A 23,628-nucleotide genomic window follows, 5' to 3' on the forward strand; every position below is an offset into this window, starting at 1 on the left:
AACCAACACTTGTGGCAGTTTGGCCAGATTGGCATAATTTAATATGGATTTTTATGCTGAGTTTATGATGCCTAACACCATTCCAGAGAAGCACAAGCTGTCATCTCCTGTGCTGCTCCCGGTGCCTGGTACAAACACATCCACTCCTGGTCAGAAGCGCTGAGATCTGCCTGCGAAGTGGCTGGAGATGCTGAACGTGGTGGTGATGTTCCTCCAGTCCTAACCAGGCCCACGGTTCCTTGGCTGTTTCATCACAGTTGGTGGTAACAAGAAAGGAGAACAAGATGCTCTGCCTGGCCAAAAAGGAGCGTAGAGCTGTTTTGCTCCTGGAAGCAAAATAGCCATACTCATAATCTGAATTTTAATTAGCTGCATGAGCTGTGGAGCGAAGCTGTGCTCCCTGGTCCCCAGCTGTGTGCTGCTCGGCTACTCTTCTGCCTCTGGCTGGTAAAGAGGCGCCTCTGAAGGGTCACAAATCCTTTATTCTCCATTGAGGGCTGCAGGTAGGGAGTGATATCTTTCCTGTTTTGACTCCTGTCTATCAGAAAAGAAGGGGAGGCTTCCAGTGACTGTCCAGGCAAAGCCTCATAAGGATATTAGCTGTTGTTTATAAACTCTGCTTTGAATCAAAGCTAGTAGTTTAAAAGCTGTAAAATATATTAAGAGATTGTCAGTCCTTTGAGATGTGTAGTCCCTGAGAATTCTGTACAGAATTGTTGGCTAAAAAGGAATTTGTACAACTTCTCCTCCTTCGCCACTTTTGTGGGTCTGAGACTTCAAACAAGTAATTCATTTACAGTCTGAGCTGTTTTGCATTTCATTTCTGTTTTTTGGAGGAGAGCAGACATAGGAACTTCATAATAAGTACTAGAATGCAGTTTTCAAGTAACACATATATTTCCTTAGGGTGCCTCTATACAAGGCTTGACATAAACCGTTGGCTGAGGAGTGTCTGTTCCAGCTTTCTATGTGATTTCTTGGAAGCTTCACTTCAAAGGAAGCCTCCCCAGTTGCATTTAGCATTTTTTGCATCTGTAATTGCAGCCGATTTTTGTGCTGTCAGGGAACAGCAGCATCAGTCTGGTAGCTGATGCTCCGTACCAAACAGCTGGTAAGGTATCTGGTCTGTAGTAATTATGCCTGCAGCAGACATCAAGGCTTTGATTGGGTTTTGGCCAATGAAAGTGAATAAAAAAAACCCACTCTTGACAATGCCAGAATATTAATGAGTAAGATACCGTAGTTGCTAATGATCTTAAAACTTGAATGAGTAAAGCAAGACGTGATCAGCAACACATGGCACGGCATTAAGCAAGGAAGCCACAAATTGGGAGTGAAGCAAGAGGAAAAATCAAGTAGCCCCAAATCCCTAGGATCCAATCCACTGGGATCTTGCACGTCCTGTGTCTGTGGATTTTCTACACCTCTGCTCCCCTGCCCGATCGACTGCAGCCTGAGAGCTCCCGGTAGGAGCTGCTGCTTGTTCAGATTCCTCCTTCTGGTCGCCACCATCCCACGCACGTAATTAGTGACTTATTTTGCTGCCTGCTTTTTGTCTTAGTGGGCATTATGTGAAGATGATAGGGTCTCCTAATGCAGCGGAATTAGGAAATAATCCACAGGGCAGTTTGCAAACATAAGGGACCAAATAAGCACAGGGTTATCTGCAGAGTGCACAGCTGATGTGCTGTTTGACTTCTAAAAGCAGAAGAACTCCTGAAGGCTGGGTCATCAGGAGCAGGTGTGAGGGGTTTATGGAAACTTCATTGGTAGAAAAAAAAGAGTCTGTCTCAGGCTTACAGCTGTGAAGAGAGGAAGGTGAGTGCTTTTCATCTTCCACAGGAGGCTGTATCAGAAAGAACTGGATTTCAACATTTCAAACTAATGGTACTAAGGAAAAAGCAGAGGCTGGAAAATGCTTTTAATGAAAAATGTTCCTTTCCCCGGATTTTTTTTTTTCTTGTTCAAATGTCTCTGCTGTAATTCCTGGATTATTGTAATCTTCCACGCTTAGGATAGAGCTTTCATTCTTCATTTAGTAGCCTGATAGACAGGCTTAGCACAAATGTACAAAACACTCGGTGGCGGTGTGCCTGTATCTGAGGAGGATGAGCCTCTCCTGTCCAGTACAGGGCAGGATGCTGAAGTACTAAGAGAAGGAGCTGGAAAATCTTGCTGTTCTGAACGACGTCTGTGCCCCCTGGATTCTCAGGTTTTGCTCTCTCTCTTCCAGATGATGTCCCCATACGAACCTGGTTCCCCAAAGAGAACCTCTTCAGTTTTCAAACTGCTACTACAACTATGCAAGCGTAAGTGAAACTACTGCTGTAGCTTTTATTGTGTGTCTTAAAGCTTGTGGCCCACTCAAAACTGTATCTGAGCCTGGAGCAATTGAGTTGTGTTTTTGGCACCGCAGTCCCGGGGTGAGAGAAAGAGAAAACCTTGTCTCTTATTATTTTTTGCACTTACTGGTTCTCTTTCCTACTACTCCCACTTGTTTGGTTTTACCTTCTTTAACTCCTTGGGCTACCCAGCTCTTCTCTGCTGCCCTTATTTTCTCCATGACATCGTGCCCTGTCCCTGGGTGCCTCTGCAGAGCGAGGGTCCTGTGGGAGCACCAGCTGAGACCTTCCACCACTTGCTTCTGCTGCAGCCACTGCCCTGAAGGACTGTTATTCCAAGCTTGTCCCACATCCGTTGTTCCAGAGGATGAGATATAGCCCTACAGCTTCTGTGCTGGTCTGGTCATTTGGAGAAGGTGTCAGTAAAATCTCTGCAGGTCCAAGTGAGGAACAGCCTCTCCCTCTACACTCCATGCAGGTTTAGGTGCCGCTGGTTGTGGTGTGTTGGAAGGAGGTGGTTCTCCAAGGATTGAAGAGAATAAGGGCATCCTCATTTCCAGGTTGTACCCAGCTTGTCAGGAAATACCGTCTTATTGGTATCCTACCTGGCAGGAAAGCCAAGGCAAGCAGTGAGGGAAATGAGATACTGTTCTGCCTTCCAGGGCCCTTCTCCAGCCTTGTCGCTTTTCCCTGTGTTCTTCTTCCAGTATCTGTCTCACCTTCAGCTCTACTGCTCTCTTTATTTCTCCTTGTCTAATCAGGTTTCCTTTTTGTAATCTATTTCTCTGCGATTTCTTCTTTCCCTTCTTTCCCTTCCCAAATCCTGAAAAGAGGCTGATTGTTGATGCTGGGATAACCCAGGCTGGATCAGACCTGTCAGGACTGATGCAGGGAGAGCTGGATCCAGCACTGGGGAGAGGGGTGGCTGCTGAGATATTGGAAGGGACCTGCATCCCCCAGGAAAAAAAACTGTGCTGCTTCTCTTACCTGGCCTCTATGTCCCTCTGCCTCCTCCTCAGGGACTGTAAGTCTGGTGGCACCCCAGCTGGTTAACATTCCTGGGGACACAGGGCCTGGGGGCAGTCTGCGGATCTATTCTGTTCTGACACACCCAACCATGCACAAAATCAGCACATTTCCTTTGCTTTCAGGCACATCCTTTGCTATCTGAAGTCACCTTTGCTGCACGCAAGGTTTGTTGCAGGGTTGTGGCCCCTGGCAAGGTTTACAAGGCTTAGAGCAGTTGGAGGCCAAAGGGAGCTCCCTTGGTTAATGTCGCTCCCCAGTTAATGTTTCTGGAGATTCTCTGCTGCCTCTAGAAAACACAGAAATTGGCACAGAACACAGAACACATTGGCACAGAAACATCTTCAAAAGTTCAGGGCACTTCCCTAAGCTGGTTGGAATGGCTCCTCCAGCGCTCCTGTCCTCTGCTCTAGTGTTTTTAGCCCACCGTCCTTGTTCCTGGTGCTTCAGGAGCACCTCTTCTATGAGGACAGGCTGAGAGAGTTGGGGGGGTTCAGCCTGGAGAAGAGAAGGCTCCAGGGAGACCTTGGAGCCCCTTCCAGTCCCTAAAGGGGCTCCAGGAAAGCTGGGGAGGGACTCTGGATCAGGGAGGGGAGCCATAGGATGAGGGGGAAGAGTTTGACACTGAAAAAGGGGAGATTGAGATGAGATCTGGGGAAGAAATTCTTTGCTGTGAGGGTGGTGAGAGCCTGGCCCAGGTTGCCCAGAGAAGCTGTGGCTGCCCCATCCCTGGAGGGGTTCAAGGCCAGGTTGGATGGGGCTTTGATCAACCTGGTCTGGTGGGAGGTGTCCCTGCCTAGGGCAGGAGGGTGGAACAAGGTGATCTTTAAGGTCCCCTTCCCACCCAAACCATTCTATGATTCCTTCATAGACCAGACAGCATGACTGACTTCACAAGCCTCTGTCACTGTGGGAGGAGGTCTCCTTGCTCCAGAAGCCCATGAGGCTGAGCTCTTGTTGTAGCGTGATGGGCCATGTTCAGCCCTCAGTTGTACATCTGCACATTCTCTGGGTCTACATGGAGTTTAATTTCCATCCAAGCCACATGGCAGTGCTGCCCAGGGAGGATTTAGCTCGGTCAAACAGGAGTCTCACCGCTGAGAAATGTTTAATTTAAAAGGCAATTTCCTTCCACCTAACAAGAAATATTCCTTGTGGAGTGAGAATTCCCTCAGAAGGCTGGCCAGGGCTGAGCACTAATGAAGTCCTCTTCTCTTTCTTTTTCCCTGCATCTCCTGGAATCTCTAGCATCTCGTAAGTATAATCTTCTCTTTTTTTATTTTTTTTTTTATCTCCTTGTCTGTTGGTGTCCTGGATAAACTCTCCTCTCCTCTCCTGTCCATCACATTCCCTCATGCTTTCCATACGCTAGGGCTGTTTGTGCGCTGGCAGGAGGTCAGATGGCTACACCTGGTAGACCTACATGGATCACACTGCAACCATCCTCATCTTTGAAACGGAGACGACAGTTGCTAGCATGTTTTTTTTTCCCTCTTGATCCTGGTGTGCAGAGGTTTTGTGTTTGCAGTCTCGTAGGTCCATTCCTCCGTAGCAGGGACGATGGCCGCTCGCCCCCATTCCTTGGGCCACGCTCTGGCCACTTTGTTTGCTTTAGGAACAAGTGCTTGTCCAGCCACCTGCCCCAGAGAGTGAGGACCCTTGGTTTGGTGAGTCTCTTGCCTGCCCCCTGACTCGCACGCAGTCCTTCAAGGGTTGGCTCTCTTCCTCGGGCGGCCCGATCTCTCTCTGTTGTCTGGTGAGAGCTTTCCTTGTCTGTCTTTCGTGTCCTCTCCAGTTCAAAGCTGTGTAGTTGGTTAATGGCTTGAAATGGTTTCCCAGGGCGTTCAGGGGCTACGCAGAGAGGAAGAGACGGAAACGAGAGAATGATTCTGCAGCTGTAATACAGAGGTAGGGCCCGTTTTCCCCCATAGCCCTAACCTTGCCTGGTGTTGCATGGGCCCTCCGGGTGTCATTAGTGACGCTTGATGACGTTGAACGTGGTTGTCCCTGTCTGTGTTGCTGTTCATAGGGACACGAGCGGTGGATGTGTTAGAAATGTGGAGGTGAACAATGCTGTGGGGCTCCAGAGAGCTGGTCTCCATCTTCTTAAAGGAACACTGTCAAGTTTCTTTTAAGCTTCCAAATGAAATATACAGCATCTGTGTCTCAGGCAGAAACAAAATTATATATATATATATGTATAAAAAAAGAAAAGATGCAATTTCCCCAGCCCTCTCCCAGATATTTGGAATTTGAGGTTAGCTGAGCATCTAACCAGTGACTTATGTGCTGTTGCTGCATTTACAAAGGCACCTCAAAAATCTGAGACCGAAACAAAATTACCATCTCTAGTGATCAGAATTCTATTTTTTTCAAATTTTTTTTTATAGAACAGAAAGGAAAGAAAAGGGAATGGGGACTGATTCCTTGCCTGGGTGTTACAGATGGGCCCTGGTTTCCCTCTGCTGGCCTCGCAGGGCACATCACTTTGCCGCTGTGGTCATCACAACCCTGCTGGTTTTTCAGATGTGCCAAGGCTCGTGTGTTTTGGCAGCCTACTAAGAAGGGTAACATGGCGTTTATGTCATTGGTTAAAATGTGCCACGATCACTTCAGTGCTGTTCAAAATAAAGTGGGAGAAAAACATCAGGTTTTCCTAACTGGGAAATTGCCAGGAAGATATTTTTTTTTTTTAGCCATTTTAAGGTTGGTGGTTTTGAAGAGAAATAAGAATCAAAACTAAAGATGCTGTAAATAAACAGACAGTGTATCTTTAAAAAGAAAGAGGTTTCTCGGAATTTTTTTAGACAGAAATGTTAGAGACTGGCTTGTTCATGTGGTTTACGAATACAGGAGTAGGAGTTGTGCACCTCGGTGATGCTGAGTGCTCAGGATAGAGGACGCAGTCATGTCATCCTCGCGTTGAGCAGCCAGCCTGTCCCCTCACCTCCTGTGGACACTGAAGGTCTGGGCAGGATTGTGCAGGGGGAGCCCGTCTGTATTTATCTGGTGATAAAGAGGAGACAGGGTAGCAACGATGGGCTTTTGGCTGTGCCATGTAAGCAGTCCCTGCCCAGCGGTAAGGATTGCCTGCAGTTACTGCTCAGTGCTCCTCTCCCGGGAATGAGGAGGACGCCTCCCACCGCAGTTTCGGATGCTCTTGGACAGCCCTTCATGACCCCGGGTGTTTCGGAAGCTCTGTTGTTATCACCCACCCTCTTCAGTGCTCGGCCCTGTGTGTCTGGTGCACGAGGAGGCCAGTTTGCATGGGGTGGCACATGCTGGTGCAATGGGTGTTGCCTCGAGAGCGAGTGATGCCCGGTGGTTTGCTGAGCCTTGTGACCGCGGCCAAGAGGAGATGGGGAGGAGGACCTGAGAGATGCTGTTGGGCATTTTGCAGAGCGTTGATGTACGTCAGGAACTCTGTCATTGACCTCTGTTTGGGTGGTGAAAAGGCTTCTCTGCGGAGTGGGGCTGCTGTGTCTCAGAGACCCTTTGACTGGGATGGGTCCCATGGAGGTGGCACAGGATCGTGTGGACTGCGTGGCGAGCTGGAGCCTGTCAGGAGGAGGACTGTTCAGAAAAGGGAGTGCTAAGGAGACTTTACCCCTGTAACTGTTGAATTTTGATGGGTGAAGAGATCTTGGTGGTGATCAAATAACACTGGGTTTTCTGGGGGCAATTGCAGGAGCTGGGCAGGAGGACTGGGCAGGTTTGTGTCACCCCATTGCTCAGAGCAGAGTGTGGCCCCCCAGGGGTGCTCTGCCAGCCCTTTGGTGCTAACAGGCAAGCACAGAGGGGCCTGAGGACCAATGCGGCTGTAAAAAGCCCTCAGAAGGATCTAGATGGCCACAGGATGCCCACATTGAGAGACAGTCCCAGGCTCACACCTTCTTTCCAAAGTGCTTTATTTCTAGAAGAGCTGAGGAGGGGGAAAAGGCCTTTGTCCTGTTCTCCGAGCGTTTAGTGCGATGATTACCCTCGAGCAGCTGGGTTCTCCCAGGAGCTGCTCTCAGCAGGATTTAGCAGATTTATCTAGACAGCTGCCCTCAGCCCACACTCACGGAGAGACCAAGCTGTCCAGGCAGCTGGGAGCATCGCTCTTCTGTGGCAAAGATGGCTTCACTCCCTGTCCCCAGGGGCTGAAGAAGTTCCTCTGCAGAGAGGACAACCGAGCATTTCACAGAAAAATGGTTTTTACTCCAAAATGCCAAAATCCCAAAGGATGTGACAGTGGCCTTGGCAATTACCATCGGTGCTCAGTGTCTGGTGTGATTTTGGTCTCACAATGGACCATAAAGATTTTCATTCTGAGTTGTAACATATGTCTAAGACCTTTTTTGGGTAAAGAACAACCCTGGTTCCCTTAAAATACTGTATTTATATGGATTTTAATCTAATGTGCAGTAAGATAGCCCATGCTACCAGCCATCACACACGCCAGAAGCCTTTTGCATCTAGAGCCAGTCCAGCATGTCTTGAAGTGAGTTGTTCTCGTTACTTCTCTCAGGGGGGCAGTCATCCGATCCACAGCAGTGGATCTTCACGGACCCAAGTAGAGCTAAAACAAAGCTTTGTAAAAGAACATTAATAGTCCAAGCGCAGATGGAAATTTGTCACGCAATAATGTTGCTCCCAGCTCCGCTCCCCAGCTGCTGGTTTTCCTTCTTGAGTGGCTGCATTTGGATCCCGATGGCGACGTGGGGGCTAGAGGAGGGACAGTGCAGATGGTGGTGTGGGGTGAGTGCTCTCCCTCCCCAGGGGCCAGGTTTGGGTTGATCTCTCTGTATCAGAATAGATGTATCTGACTAGCTCTGATCAGCTTGATGTCGGTGCTGGAAGTGTCTTCTCGTCCAGTTGGCTTGCTAAAGCATCTGCATGGTTGTAACCTGTCCTTACTCATCCCACTAACTTGTGTGTGAGCCAGACATTGCTCATTTTACCTCTTTCACCAGCGGTAGTCTCTGTGGCTTGATGTCTGTGGTGTGTGTTGGTGGGGAAGGAGGGGATCCAGGAAGGCTCCACGTAGGCTCACTGACATCCCTGGGGGCCATGGGGGCTGCACTTCAGGGTGAAGTCACCCGAAGTAGAGTTCACGGAGGAGTGACACTTTTCTTGCTACTCCACCTGCTGCTTCTTCCCTGTGTCTCCTCTGGTGTCCTGTTTGGTTCCTGTCCTGTTTGGTTCCTCTCTAGGTGAGTGGGGGGAAACAAAGGGAAGCGGGTCCCTTGCACTCGGAGGGGCTGGACGAAGTATCCCTTTGCCATGGTCTCTCAGGAGCGGCCGGGACAGTCTGTTTGACACAGACCTACCAGGTGTAGCAGCTCCCCAAGGTTTATCCTCCGGAGCTGTGGACTCTGTAGCTCTGAACCCTGCCTGAGTCCTGGGCAGGGACATGCGTGGTGAGACGGGCAGATTAGCAGGGAGCAGGCCCACGAGGACCTTCTGAATGGTGCTATCCCAGAAGGAAGAAGCCGCTTCAGTCTTTCCCAGCTCTTTGCCCTGGGGAGCAGTATGTGGTTGCTAATGGTACAGGTGGGATTTTAGCAGCTGCTGTGAATGTGTTTGAGAACGAGCACAGCCATCAGCACAGGGTGTGTGTGCTGCCGAGGAGGGCAAAGCCCGCACACCCCACTGTCCTGCTGAAGGGAAGAACAAAAGAAAGGTTGGAGGGGAGCAGTTACTGCTGGTGACAGGAGAAGGGGCAGCATTGCCAGCAAGGGCATGGCAGTGTCCTCAGCAGAGTGACGGTACAAGTACCTTAGTCACAGCAAAGTGAAAGCCGGCCGTGAGAAGGGGGCTGCCATGTAGGACCTCACTTGCTCTGTGCCACCAGCCTGGGGAGTTCAGAAGAAACAGCCACGCTCTTGGCAAATGTCACTGTCCCCATCACTGAGTAGGTGCAGGCTGGGAAGCGGGTCTCCAGCTTTTGAATGCCCAGAAAGAAATACACCGTCTTCCCAGTTTTGTTTTTTTTTTTCCTCCCAGCTTTTTCAGTCCTGCACGGCTCAGGTATTGCTTTGTATTACCTTTCTCAGAGGTTGTGTTTGGCCTTTCTTTCAGGAATTTTCGGAAGCACCTCCGCATGGTGGGGAGCCGAAGGGTTAAAGCACAAAGTAAGTGAGCACCTGTAAGATGTGGCTGTGAGGAGTTTGTGCTGGTGGGACACGGGGAGATGTGGGTAGGAAGGACCTAGCATTGGGCTGGAGAAAGGATTTGACATGCTGATGCCATTTTACCCCACAAAAAAGGCCAGGTTGTAAGCCTCCAGGACACATGGATGTCTACAAGCAGCCCATAAGCTATTTCCAAGGACCCTCTGCCTTAGCTGTGGGATGTCTCTGTGGCCTCAGTGCGAGGAGTGGAAGGAGAGCTGCAGCGTCCTTGTCCCGTGTGCTTGTTGGTGATCACTGGCATAGATGCTTCTGAGGAGGACCAGAGCAGGGAGTTCAGCAGAGCTGGCAAGGGCAGCCTGGCCTCTTACTGAAGCTGTGGGCCAGCCGGGGCTCCCTGGGGACAGTCGGTGCTCCAAGTGCCCTGTAGACTGGCGGCTTTCTCTTTTCTCCTCCCCTGTCCCACCACCATCTCTGCAGCAGGAACTGGGGGAAAGTTGCCTGGTGGGAACTGAGAGGACGGTGGAAGGGCGAAAGAAGAGGAACAGGGAAGAGACTGGAGCAAGGGGGAAATAAAGGAGTATTATCTGGGCCCCCCAGTTCCAGAAGGACAGGGAACTACTGGAGAGTCCAGTGGAGGCTACGAAGATGATCAGGGACTGGAGCACCTCGCTGCTGAGGAAAGGCTGAGAGACCTGGGGCTGTTCAGCTGGAGAAGAGCAGACTGAGAGGGGACCTCATTGATGCTGAGCAATATCTAAAGGGTGGGTGTCAAGAGGATGAGGCCAGACTCTTCTCAGTGGTGCCCAGGGACAGGACAAGGGGCAATGGGCACAAACTGGAACATGGGAAATTCTGTCTGAACATGAGGAAAAACTTCTTTCCTGTGAGGGTGGCAGAGCCCTGGCACAGGCTGCCCAGAGAGGGTGTGGGGTCTCCTTCTCTGGAGATATTCCAAACCTGCCTGGATTATTCATTCCTGTCCAGCCTGCTCTAGATTCTGTGGTGAACCTGCTCTGACAGGGGGTTGGACTAGATGATCTCCAAAGGTCCCTTCCAACCCTGTAATTCTGTGATTCTGTTATGCCTCACTGGGGAAGAAATCACCTCTTAAGCCTGGGAAACAGCAGTTCCCTGTTCCTGAGGAAGGTGACACTCCTCCATAACTTGGTTGGGGCAGCTCCTTCACGCTGTGAAATGGCCTGAGAATGGTGTAACCGGTTCCTGAGAGCTGAGGACTGTTCCAGAAGAGGAAACAGCTTGTTCTTCCCACCCCCTGGCCAGGCATCGTGTACAGACTACCCACAGCAAAGCGTTGGCCGGGCTGAATTTGCATTCTTTCCTCTCCATTCTCATATGCTGTGGGAAGTGAACAGCAAACAGCGTTGCCCTTCAAAGCATCTTTACTGGCGTCTGAGTTAGCGCTGCCTGACGTGAACAGGGCTCACCTTCCCCTAGAGCTGTCTGGAAGTTCAGGCACGCTGCCCTGCCTGGTAACTCTCGGGTCATGTTTTCAAAGCTTTCTTCATGTGCACGATAGCTAGATGCCTGGTTTGAAAGGAAAGCTGAGGATGGAGGTCACCTGAAGAGCTTCCTGTGCGATTTGTCACACCTGGACACGCTGCAGCAGAGGACAGGTTGCCTCTCGGCTCCTGCAATGCGATCTGCAGTGGGTTCCTGTGCTGCTGACATGAGAGGCTGTTACTGGATACACTGCACAAACTGGCTCTGTCTGCTACCAGAAATAGGTATTAGTGGCTATAAGTGGCTGTTAATCTGGGTGGAATGGCTCTCACCCAGGCTTGCCAAATCAGACATTGTGGCTGGCAGTTCACAGGAATTTGCCTGTGGTGCAGCCAGCTGGGCCAGGCTCCCGTCATTCCGCTTGGGAAATGCCCATGCAAACAATATAATACCCATTGGGAAAAAAAAATACTCGACGGGGAGTGCTTACAGGAGTGCAGGCAAGCAAAACGAGAACAAAATACAGAAAGCATGAGCTTTCCAAGCCCTCCCCCCGTTTTTTCCAGCTCTGGGGTGTCACTAGAACACAAAGGGAGAATGCTTGGAGAACTACTGCCTCCTTCTGGTCGTGTGCGAGTCATTAGCTGTTGAGTCCATCTTCCTGTGAGGCCTTTGAGTCGGAGCGGGACACTGGAATAGCCTTGATTAAATTGAGGTTTGAGTGGTGTGCGTTTAAGGAAAGACCATCAAATGTCCTCATTTTTCCGTGTTGCATCCCCTGTAATGATCCTGCTCAGAAAGTGGGCACTTTGTCTGCTGCTGTCTGGAAGATAGACCCCTGTTTGCTGTGTGGAGAGGACTCACGTTTGGCAAGTGGAAGAACAAGCACAGGGGAGTCCATGATGTGTGGCTTTGGTGGAAATCTACTGGATGTTTTGTTGTGCTGGCAGCAGCAGAGGTGGCTTTGGAGTCTGATAATGTCGTGCTTTGGTTTTATCCTAGCATTTGCCGAACGGCGTGAGAGGAGCTTCAGCAGGTCCTGGAGTGACCCGACTCCCATCAAAGCTGATTCCTTCCATGACTCTCGAGAAAGTGAGTTCTGAGTCCTTTGAGCTTCCTCTTGTGGCCAAACCCTCCAGCTGAGGTGTTGAGTCCCACTGGAGTAACTCCTCCGTGCCCTTTTGTCCCATCTGTGATCCTTCTAGTTTCACAATATCTGAGCAAGTAACACTCCAGGCATATGCACCTATTCATCCGTGTGTACCTGTATTTATTTGTAGAGCACAACGCATCCAACTTGACGTTATTGCCCAGTTGCCAAAGGATGCTCTTATAGCCCTCTGTTCCCATCACCCCTTATCCGCTTGGGACCAAAACAGCCTACCTGGAGGCACACCAGTCCAAGGCTATGCTCACCCAGTGGGGCTAACCTGCCTGGCTTCCCACCCGAGAGCCCCTTCTGAGCGCTTTCTTAGGCTGGAATAGCTCAGGAGCACAGCTGCAGCGCTCCAGGAGATGTAGCTTTGATTTCCTGGCCGTGCTGGCTGTGCAGATGATAGCTTGGGGCAATCTGATCTTCATTTGGGCTGCCAGGAATTCCTCTGGGAATCCCCAGTAATGCTGCCATGTTCTGCTTGTGGGTAGTGAGATGCTGTTGCGTTAATTTACGGGAGGGAACGCCAGCATCTTCTCCCTGTGTTTTTATAAAGGGAATGGATGTTTTACCAGATTTGAAATCCTGTAGGCAAGGGACATGGTGGATATGAGTTTGCCCATGTTGAAGTGGGTTGTTTAGTAAATGAACGTCACTAATGAAATGACTGGACCTGCCAGGAATGCAGGAGACCCAGCCCTCCTAGCTGTAGGAGACACTGTACCAGGTTGTAGGGGGAGATGTATGAAAGGCGAGGTTCAAAACATGACCCGATGGTTCCTTTGCGGTCTGATTCCTCCCCGCTCCCTCAGCTCACTCGGAGGCGAATGGAGACGCCATGGTTCAGACAGGCTCCAGGCACTGCCCAGTGACACCCGGACATCCCAAAAATCACAAATAGAGGCATCTCGGTTCTCTTTCCTCAGTCCCTGGCTTCGGGGAACCATCTCTATTTTTAACCTTTAACGGTCAATTATATTCCTTCCAGATGTTTTTTTCCCCAGGAGGCATTGAAGGCCGACAGGTAAGGTCAATTTGGAGGGCAAATTCAAGTATATATATCCTACTGTGTTTGCTACGGCTGTCCTCACGCTCTGGGACTTCTCTGCCAGGATCAGTTTGACCAACAAGGCAGAGTTTCTTTATAATCACTCAGAAGACGTAGTCAGAGCAGTAATTATTTCAAGGAGACCAGCTTTGAAGTCTTTGGAATTTTGCTCGTCAGCTTGGCCATGTGGAAGCGTAGAGAGTCTGTCTGCGTCCTGTCTCTCCTTCTCCATTTCTGAAATGACAGGGTGACTGTTGTGAATTACCATGTGAAAGCTCAGCTTGGTGACTGTGAGACTGATGAGAAGTTCTGTGATGTGTGGCATCGGGCTCTGTGTGTGCGCTCTTCGTTCATTGTTTGTCTGCTCAGAGGTGCCAGCCCCGAAGTGTGGTGTCTGTCGCTCCATAGAAGAAAGGAGGGCACAAGTCTCATGGCTGGTGGCACCTCTTGTGAGGTCGCTGCCAGGCAGGACCCCGTGGGGAAGGCAAACTGTTCTCCCTTGTAATGCACGCTGTGTTCTGGCAGGCCATGACCTTCAGGATTCCTGCGGCACTTTGGATGGTGACTTTGACTTGAACTGGGAAGCAGAAAAGGAACTTGAAGCCATGGCATGTGACGGAGAAGACTTTATTCCACCAAAAATAATGGTGAGAGTTTCCAGCTCAGCTACCTATATGTGCTCAGGCTCTGTCTCCCCTTTCAGAGCTGCTAAGTTTAGGATCTTCAGGGGAAGAGGCAAGTCTTTTGGATAGACAACTCCTCAGGTGTGCATGAGGGTCACTCAGAGATCAGCCAAGATGGTATTTGGCGTCTGTTGCTGCTGGGGATAATGTGCTGAAAGAAAACTGGAAGTGGAAGGACCTGTAGTCCAAGCCCAAATCAGAGCAGAACCATCACCAGCACTGAAATGAGTTGGCCTGAGCCTTGGTAACCCTGACAGTAGAGTCCCCAGTCCCAGCACTCCCTCCCTCCTGTTGCTACTTGCCCGATTTTCTTTGGAGCCATATGTCACCCCTTGAGATGCTTCCTGCTCTGTTATCACTCCTTGGTGCTAGGCTCCCTCCTGCTCCCTCCTACTCTGCTCTGTGGGGTTTGGCAGACGGGACCAGGTTTTCACACATCCCTTCTTTGGCCACAGGCACAAGTACTTGAGAAAAATGGGGTCTCAAGCTTCTAGATTGTTCTCAGGGCAGCATTGCCAGCCCAGCCCAGCAGTGCTGTGTGTGAACGGATCCTGCAGAGTGAAGGACATAGAATCATAGAATGGTTAGAGTTGGAAAGGACCCTAAAGATCATCAAGTTCCAAGCAGAGACACCTCCCACTAGACCAGGTTGCTCCAGGCTCCATCGTGGAGACATTCTGCTTTGATACGTGTCCCCAGGCTGGCTGTGCAGCCTCAGCCCTGAAGCACTCTCGGGGTGAAGCAGCCAAGTGAGACCCAAACATGAGGAACCCAGCCCCTGGGTTTGCTCAGCCCTTGGTGACTGCCCTGCCACGTGTCTCCCCATGTGGTGTGTGAGGAGTGTGCATCCCTGGGCTCTGTACACTGTTCCTCTTCAGGCACAGCTTTATATTAACTCCCGTGTGGCCAAAGAGGGGACTTGGACCCCACCAGGTGGGAGGGCTTTGAAGGCAGCGCAGGCTGGAGCCCAGGCTGCCCACTGTGCTCCCCCAGCGATGAACAGAGGTGCCTGAAATCCCAGCACAGCCAAATCGCCCGTGTTCCCATAGCCCTTTGGCTTGTGCTGGTGGCAGGCCCATCGGCTCGGGCTCTTGTGCTGATGGAGCCAGCTGAAACTTCACCCAGATTGAGATGAGATGTGGGGAAGAAATTCTTTGCTGTGAGGGTGATGAGACCCTGGCCCAGGTTGCCCAGAGAAGCTGTGGCTGCCCCATCCCTGGAGGGGTTCAAGGCCAGGTTGGAGGGGGCTTGGAGCAACCTGGTGTGGTGGGAGGTGTCCCTGCCCAGGGCAGGGGGTGGCACTGGATGGTCTTTAAGGTCCCTTCCCACCCAAACCATTCTATGATTCTGTGATCTGCCTGACGTCCTATGGCTGTGTGCCTCCCTGTGCTGGATGCTGTTTCATCCCTTGGCTGGTTCCTCTTCAGGCGTGCGGCCGTCCCACTGCTGGCCAGCTGAGCGTGCTGGTTTGAGGTCCTCTACAGCCAGAAGCACAGACCCTGGCAGAGAGGAAGGCTGTACAGGAGTGGCCTTTACTGGGATACAGCCATTTGTGGTGATGCACATGGGGGTTGAGGAGACTGTGACACACAGGGGTACTTGGCAGGCCTGGGGGTGCTCTCTAGTGGTCCAAAGGCTTGGAGGACTTCCACAGGGATGTAGGTAGGCTGGAATAGCTGCTAGTTCGGGTAACACCTGAGAACAACTGTTATCGTGGCCTTTGTGCTTCTGTTCAGGCTGTACCAGCTTCTCCTCATGCTGTTGCACTTTTTTCCCCTTTTAGCTCATTTCTTCCAAGGTGCCCAAAGCAGAGTATGTCCCGACAATTATCCGCAGGGACGATCCCTCTATCATCCCCATTCTCTACGTAAGTATGTCGCTTCTGCTGTCTGGAGGTGTGGGAAGCAGGCTTCATACAGAGAATTTTTTTTTTTTTTTTTTTTTCTTAGGTCCCTACCCCTAGTTCCTGTTACAGCGATTCCAAAACACTGATGTGATTTGGAAAAGCTGTCAGGAAAGGGCTGGGGTTGTGCTTTGGGGTCTGGGGTAGGTTTGTGGGGGCTCAGGACTAGGTGGAAGAATAAGGTGGAGTGAAAATAGCACGTGTGGGCTACCAGAGCATGCAGACACAGGCAGGCAGCATGGGCATCGTTAGCAAGGGAAGGAGGGCAGGCCTGAGCACACCAGCAGAGCTCCTCCTGGGACAGGATGAGCAGGACCTCAGAGCTCTGCAGTGGACTGCGACCCCCATCACCCCATGTACAGCGGTGCATCCCTGTCAGTCGTGAATTAACCTTGATTTTTCAATCACCTGAGTAGGTGTCTGAAATGCCAGCAAGGGGTCACAGGTCTCTTTTTCTAATCACTTAATACTAACTTAATTTGAAAGGGAAGGGTGGGACTGACAGCCCAGGAAACTCCCGCACTGCCCGCTGCACCTGGAGACTGTCGTAATGTCATGGGAGCTGGTGCAGTGACAGTGAACCCTGATATGTCTTCTCTCGGTTTCTAGGACCACGAACATGCCACCTTTGATGACATCCTAGGTATGTCTTACTCCTTTTCTTAACTCCTACCCATTGCAAGCGTAACTGATCAATATGTTAAAGTCACTCCTCTGCCCTGTGCCTCGGCTGCTGCTCATAAAGGTGTTTGTATCACCCCAGTGACACCTGACAGTCAGCTGTTGTTGGATATGCTGCAGTAATAAAACTTCACTTCTGTGGCCCATTTTCATAAAACCATAGAATAGTTTGGGTTGGAAAGGACCTTAAAGATCACCTAATTCCAACCCCCCTGCCCTGGGCAGGGACACCTCCCACCACACCAGGTTGCTCCAAGCCCAGTCCAGCCTGGCCTTGAACCCCTCCAGGGATGGGGCAGCCACAGCTTCTCTGGGCAACCTGGGCCAGGCTCTCACCACCCTCACAGCAAAGAATTTCTTCCTGAGATCTCATCTCAATCTCCCCTTTTTCAGTGTCAAACCTTTCCCCCTCGTCCTATGGCTCGCCTCCCTGATCCAGAGTCCCTCCCCAGCTTTCCTGGAGCCCCTTTAGGGACTGAAAGGATTTTCTATGCCAAGCACCTGGTTTATGAAAGCGAAGCTGAGGTACAGGGCAGCAAAGTACCCTTGTAGGTGAGCAGGAGCATTAATAGAGGGTCAGGACTGCTGGTATGGTGCTGTGGTCGCTATAGAGCAGCATCTGGTGCTGCACTGTCCCTTCTCTGTTACATACTGGGGTTTCCTGATTTCTACAGCGTGAAACCAAAGGGTTTGCTTTGACGTCAGTGGGAACACAGGAGCTGAGCACCCCTCACAGCTCAGCCTCCTGCCTTCGAGACTAAAGTGAGAAGAACTAAGATTAATTTTTTAGCTTCATCTTTTCCAACGTGTTTTTTGCAGAGGAGATAGAGAAGAAGCTTAACATTTATCGGAAAGGCTGCAAAATCTGGAAGATGCTGATATTTTGCCAGGTAGGTGAAAGTTGTTAAGCGCTTGGGTGGTTTGTTACAAATTTGTCCTTTTCTACGGGGAAAATTACATAGAGGAACCAATACTCCAGAGTCAGGTTCTGTTAAAGTAACTGCATGTGTTCAGCTTTCACTTCTCGTCTCCCCAGACACCGAGCGGTCTAAAGTTGCTGTGACAGCAGGAAATAAAATCTGATTTAGTGTGGCCAACTCCAGTCTGCTTCGTAGCAGCTTTCAAGGAAAAGCAGGCAAAGCAGCATTAGCGCAGGCTGAAAAAGGAGGATTTCTGAGAAAGGAAGAGAGATTTGCAATGTGCTGGTTGTAGTTTTCATAGAGCTTCAGCGTGACAGTGACAGCGGTGGGTGTTGTGGATCAGCGCGCAGGTGGCACAGCTCGGAGCGTGTGCTGCGGGAGAGGGCTCAGGGTCCGGGCGTGCTGAGCGGTGGGAGGGACGGATTCAGGCCCCGCTGGATCTGGGGCTGGCCGGGGATTTCCTTCCCAGGCTCCTCGTTCCGCAGGGTGCTCAGCTTCGGGCTTCCCCGGCAGCTGTGCCAGGCCCCTCGAAACAAGAAGTTTGGGAGATAACCTGAGCTCCCCCCACGTGCCGAGTGCTGCGAGGCGGCAGGGTGTGCAGCACACCGACCCGGAGATGGCCACTCTTGGCTTTCCTGATGTTCTGCTCAATCTTTTTACACCAGCTACTGCCAAAGTCCAGTTCTTCCACAGTGACGTCTTGCCCGCTTGTCCCCGCATTGCTCAGCTTCTCCTCTGCCAGTGACGGCAAGTCCCTTGGCGTCCCCAAATGAAAGGGACTTTCTTGTCTTCCCTATTACTCTCCAGCCACCCACAGTAAAGATTTTTATCTATTATTGTGCCTTTCTAAAGTGAGGTGGGCACGTAACAGTAAAAAGCAGAGAGTCCAACCCCCAGCACGCTCCCCATATGTGAATATTTCCTGAGCAAGCGCCTGCGGTGTCTGCTGAGGAGGCTGCAGCGGCCGTGCCAGCCTGGCCTGTCCGCTCTGCTCCCTTGTGGCACGGCTGGGTATGGCTGTGCAGGACAAGAAACACATCCAGGGGCTTGGTCTCTTCCTTCTCCAGGGACTGTATAAAGTGGTTTTCATCTCTCTGTGTCTCTCTTGCAGGGGGGTCCCGGTCACTTATACTTGTTAAAGAACAAAGTTGCCACTTTTGCCAAAGTGGAGAAGGAGGAAGATATGATCCTGTGAGTTTCTGCCTTTCGTTCTGGACTTGCACAGCGTTTTTCTGCTGGGTTTGCTCAGTGTTTGTAGCGCGTAGCCAAGAGGAGGGGTGGAGGGAGCTGGGGTGGCGTGGTCAGGGGAAGAGGAGACGGAGGGGCGACACAATTACAGCTTCCAGCTCCTTTAGGGGGAGCTGCGAAGATGCTCATCCCTGGGGTGGTGCAGCCCTGGGATGGATCACCAGAAGATTTATGCTTTTATCTGCTGTTTAGTGTCTCTCTGGACTAGACACTATTAAAAGAGGGGGGAAAAGAAAAAGATATTTCCTCTCCTAACGAAGGCTTTGCTGACCAGAAACCAGAACGTGCACCTTGTGCCTCTGTGGCTCAGAAGAGGCTGAGATGGCATTTCTAAGCAGGCGACTCGTGGCAGAAATCCAAACCGTTCCCCCACCAGCTGTTTCCAGTAACTGCCCTCCCGACTGCAGGGGGAAATGCAATTTGTCTCTGCGCAGCCTGCTCCAAGTCCAGCGGGTCACTGAGGAGGGTTGTCACTGACACACCAGCCTGTCGGCCGGGGTCACAGAGGCAGTTTTGCTTCTCCTTGCAGGGAGTTAAGCTTTGCCTGTTTTGCTGCCCGCTCCCTTCTGCTGGCGCGGAGGTACTTGGCTGACAGCGCATTGTTGTGGGGGAGAGGCTGCAACCACCCTGTTCCTACACAACGCGTTGTTGGCCCGAGAACTGAGTATTAAAATCAACATCTGCTCGGCGCGCTCATGCTCTGGCACAAACACCATCAACAAAATTCTTCAGCACGTGTGTGCGTACACGCTTCTGAGCGCGGTCCAGGCATAGCTGGTCCCAAACTGGGAATTCGGGGACCTTCGAAAATCTGGGAACTCACAGCTGGCAACTTGGGTGCTTGGAAGTGAGTGTCTCCATCCAGCCTGTACATGCCTGGGAGGCTGCGATCTGATTGCAGACCCCATGGAGGAACTGCTGGGCTTCAGAACCCACATGAGGTCTGCTGTGACCCCCCACGCAGGGAGGGGGTTGTACTTCGTGTCCCTTAGGCGCAGTGTTCGTGGTCCGTAGTCACAAAAGGTAAAGCAGGACTGACCAGAGTGAAGGTGAGGGTGGTGAAGCACTGGAACAGGTTGCCCAGGGAAGCTGTGGCTGCCCCATCCCTGGAAGCATTTAAGGCCAGGCTGGATGGGGCTTTGAGCAACCTGCTCTAGTGGAGGTGTCCCTGCCCATGGCAGGGGGGTTGGAACTTGATGATCTTTAAGGTCCCTTCCAACTCTAACCATTCTATGATTCTATGACCAGGGAGCAGCACCAACCACTGGCTGAGGTGGAACAGCTTGGTTTGGTGGTGTGTCTCTCATTGTGTAGAAGAACAAACCCTTCAGCTGTTTTCTTCTGATTTCCTGCCCTGGCAATGACCGCTGATAATGCTCGTATTGAGATTGGACAATTGTTGCTAGAAATGGGGGAGAGGAAACTGGAGGGAACTGCTCAGGAAGAGGGTGCTTAGTAAAATCGTCAGTCTAAAAGCACTCCTGGTGGACTCTGCTCCCTTCTCTTCACCTTGGAGCCTCCTTGGCTCGATGGGCTGCTTCTCCTTCTCTGCCACATGACTTGGAACTGCTCCTCAGGCCCTTGCTCTGCCCCTGCTCTTCCTTGTCTAAGAACCAGGGGCTCTTCCTGAGCAGCTTGCTCCTCTGGCTACAAGTCTGAGGCCCCCTCTGAGCAGTGTGTGCACACACATCCTGGTACTTACTCGTGCATATGAGGAGATATGAAAGAACATAATACATAATTTAAATAAAAAAAATCTGTTTTTTCCAGCTTCTGGAAGAGGTTGAGCCGGCTGATGAGTAAAGTCAATCCTGAACCAAATATCATTCACATCATGGGCTGCTATGTTCTTGGAAACCCCAATGGGGAGAAGGTAAGAACTTTCTGGGTCGCATCTTGGAGAAGGTCTGAGTCCCAAACAGTCCTACTGTGAGGTCTAACCCTTCCTCTCCTGCTGTGAGGGAAGATGCTGCCATCCTCTCCCATGAGAGGCTGTAAATGGGCCCCCACCCTATGGATTATGCCTTCCCCGGAGGGCCAGGGAGGAATGATAAATGATGTGCAGGACAAAAACTGAAGCCTTTGAGGAGAACAGTCCTTCAAAGCACTTTATTTATTGACTGTTGAGCTAGATGCTTGAAAGGATGTTAGTGGAATGTTTTCTAGAGGTAGGGAACAAGGGTGGGCAATTCTGGGAGCCCTGGAGATCACCTTTGTTTTCAGCTGCTAACTCTCGATATGTTTTCCTTTCAGCTATTTCAGAATCTGAAAAACTTAATGAATCCTTATAGGGTTGCCTTTGAGTCTCCACTTGAACTATCAGCTCAAGGTAATTTATTTTCTGTACAAAGACGCACACCTTCCCAATCAACCTGCCCCCTTCAGTGGGAATCTTCCTCAAAAAGCAATTTTGAGGTCCCTTTAGTCCTGCCACGGTCTTCACTGTGCCTGTAACCACCTTGTGTAGTTCAGCTGCTGACCCTGGTTTTCCCCTTGCAGTTCCTCCATCTTCACATTTCATCTCTGAAGCTGCAGAGTCCTCTCCCAGGCCACTGGCCATGGCAAAGTAGCCTAAATATTAGGCTGTTTTCCAGGCTCAGTTCAGGAGATTGGTCATATTAGTAGGGTATGTGAAGTCTTGGGGAGAAATGCATGTGGGAGCAGAACCTTTTCTGTAACCAACTGTGATGGGGTCTCTTCTGCAGGACTCAAACCACGGGTACCGAGTGTGTTGTGTCATCAACAAGTGACTGGGATATAGCCCATTAGAGCCTTTCTACATCTCAGTTTACTTTCCTTTTTTTTTTTTTCTTGCCTGTAGCTTGGGATATTTCAAGGGGCTCTAGAATTTTTCCTGTTCTTTGATCAATATAAGTAATTGTGGTTGCAGTTCTGTAAGATGCAGACGTATTCTGAATTGGCCCTTGTTATTTTATCATCGCTGTAGTCCTTGGTACTTTGTTCTCTTGGAGGGTTAAGAACACGCAGCATTAGGCTGTAAGCGCTGTAGGTTCTTCCTCTGCTGCTCACGGCTGCCATCAGCACTGACGGGTTATCCGTAACTCCCGTTCCCGTCACAGCAGCGCACGGGAGTTGGGCGCGTTCGTGCTGCGCAGGGTTATCCGTGCGTGTCCTGTGGAGGTGTGGATGCAGCTTTATGCGGTGCTTGCACGGATCCTGCAGGGAACGTGCCCGTACACGTGTGCCAAGAAGCACCTCGCAGGAAAATTCCCGGGTTTTTATGCCGCGGGTTCTGCGCACGTGCATTTAAGCAGCTGATCTCTCAGGAGGCTGGATGGAAGAGTATGGTGGGATTTATCCCCTCCATCAATCTGGGACGTGCCAATAGCGTACCCTCCTCTAATCCTTTGCAAAGTCATCTGAAACTAATCTTAATCAGGCCTCAAAAGCCAAAATCCCCACTTGAGCCCTGTCTCGGACTCCGGGGTTGTTTGCCCTTGTGTTTTCAAAGGCGCTCGCTGTCCCCAGCGCCGTGGGTGGCTTTGGGTCTATGACTGCCTTCTGCCACCCCCAGGTTCCACCGGAGCTGCCGGTGCCGCAGGACTTGTGTTAGTGTGTCCTGTTGAGCTCCTCACTGCGAGGAGAGATGGCTCTGCAGGACAGAGACAACCCGTTAGCCTGAATTTAAACAAAACACAAACCCATTTTTATTTTGAATATTCAATGTTAATTATTTTTAATGTTTCCCGCAAATCTTTACAATGAGTTTACTCTTGATGTGTAATTTTCCAAAGTCCCTGAGCCAGGCTGCCTCGTGCAGGCTGTTGGAGCCCTTGGCTGAGGCTCTGCCGCCCCCGGCCCCCCCGTCTGCAGCCAGCGCAGAGGGGTCAAAGTCTGGAGCCAGACTTTGTGCTCCGTTCCCGCCCCAGGGACAGACCCTGCGAGGGGATTATAGGGAGGTTTTTGTGGTTTGAGAAGATCCCGAAAGACGTTTGCTTCCCACGGGCACCCTCACGTGCTCTGGGCGGGTGCCGAATGCCAGTGTTCTCCCCATGAGGCACATGGGTGGCTTCTCCTGTGCCCCCATCTATAGGTGGGTTGGAGTTTTTTTGCTGCTGTGGCCTCTCGCGTCCCTCCCTGGTGCGGGCTGTAACCCCTCCGCTTCCTTCTGCTTCTCCTAGGTAAGCAAATGATTGAGACTTACTTTGACTTCCGCCTTTACCGCCTCTGGAAGACCCGCCAGCACTCTAAGCTATTGGATTATGATGACATTTTATGAGCTGGAGAAGACTTTGCAAGAGGAAGTCGATCACCGGTGTCCAAGAAGTCGTGCTTATTGCAGAGAGACTTTTTTATTGGCACAGGGAGCCCTTCGAAGCCCTATAGGAGGCAGCAGCGCTAAAGGGAGGGGAGAAGGAGCCCTCGGAAGTGTGTCGGGAGAAAAATCTCCTGGGTCAAGAGAGACTGGAGGGAAAGGGTTTGAGACCTCGCTCGTCTCAGGTCAGAGCTGTGGTGTCTCGGGAGGAGCTGTGTGAAACGAGGACAGGATGGAGTTCCTTGCAGAACTGAGCTGTTTTTGGGTCAGAATGGGCCAGATTTGATTCCAGGTCCTTTTAAAGACTTTTGAAGCTCAGGTTTTCTTACAAAAAAAAAAATAAAAAATAAAAATAGAATAAAATCAATTACCCATGCACTACAGTGAAGAAGTGACCGGAGCACAGAGGAAGGAGGGGGTTGTGCTGATGGGACCTTCCGTGCCTGGGGATCTCGGAGAGCAAGGACTGGCTACACCTACTCCTCAGACTTAGGTCAAGACGATCCAGTTCCATTGTGAATATAAACTGGAATATAGAATTGAAATCTAACTCTTTTTTTTTTTTTTTTTTGTTTAATAGAAAATAAGTGCAATTTTTATAGCAAGAGGGGTAAAATCCCTCCCGATATTTAATTAGTTAAAAATAACACACCAGTAACCAATAGATGAGGTATTTTTGGTCTGCTTGAAAATATATTCAAAACGGTAATATATCTTCTGTAGACGTATTTAATCACCAGCAAACATGTTCTAAGGTAACTTAGCAGACCC

At 50.7% G+C, this 23,628-nt stretch overlaps 1 protein-coding gene across 5 annotated transcripts in view; it reads left to right on the plus strand.

The window, feature by feature from the left end:
* Positions 1-23,186, plus strand: part of NSMF (NMDA receptor synaptonuclear signaling and neuronal migration factor) — a 46,078-nt gene extending 22,892 nt beyond the window's left edge. Inside the window, exons 4-16 of one of the 5 annotated variants that reach the window (XM_074161157.1) lie at positions 2,234-2,309; positions 4,617-4,622; positions 5,208-5,276; positions 9,432-9,484; positions 11,948-12,037; positions 13,672-13,793; positions 15,613-15,696; positions 16,342-16,375; positions 17,233-17,303; positions 18,445-18,524; positions 20,352-20,454; positions 20,835-20,910; positions 22,724-23,186. In XM_074161157.1, coding sequence (XP_074017258.1) covers positions 2,234-2,309; positions 4,617-4,622; positions 5,208-5,276; positions 9,432-9,484; positions 11,948-12,037; positions 13,672-13,793; positions 15,613-15,696; positions 16,342-16,375; positions 17,233-17,303; positions 18,445-18,524; positions 20,352-20,454; positions 20,835-20,910; positions 22,724-22,821 — 962 coding nt within the window. In that variant the 3' untranslated portion in view covers positions 22,822-23,186. The remainder of the gene's footprint in view (positions 1-2,233; positions 2,310-4,616; positions 4,623-5,207; positions 5,277-9,431; positions 9,485-11,947; positions 12,038-13,671; positions 13,794-15,612; positions 15,697-16,341; positions 16,376-17,232; positions 17,304-18,444; positions 18,525-20,351; positions 20,455-20,834; positions 20,911-22,723) is intronic. The other 4 variants (XM_074161159.1, XM_074161158.1, XM_074161161.1 and 1 more) reach the window with 4 other exon arrangements.
* Positions 23,187-23,628: the final 442 nt, after the last annotated feature.

Source organism: Numenius arquata, chromosome 19 (assembly GCF_964106895.1).
Source record: "Numenius arquata chromosome 19, bNumArq3.hap1.1, whole genome shotgun sequence".
Classification (NCBI taxonomy): Eukaryota; Metazoa; Chordata; class Aves; order Charadriiformes; family Scolopacidae; genus Numenius; species Numenius arquata.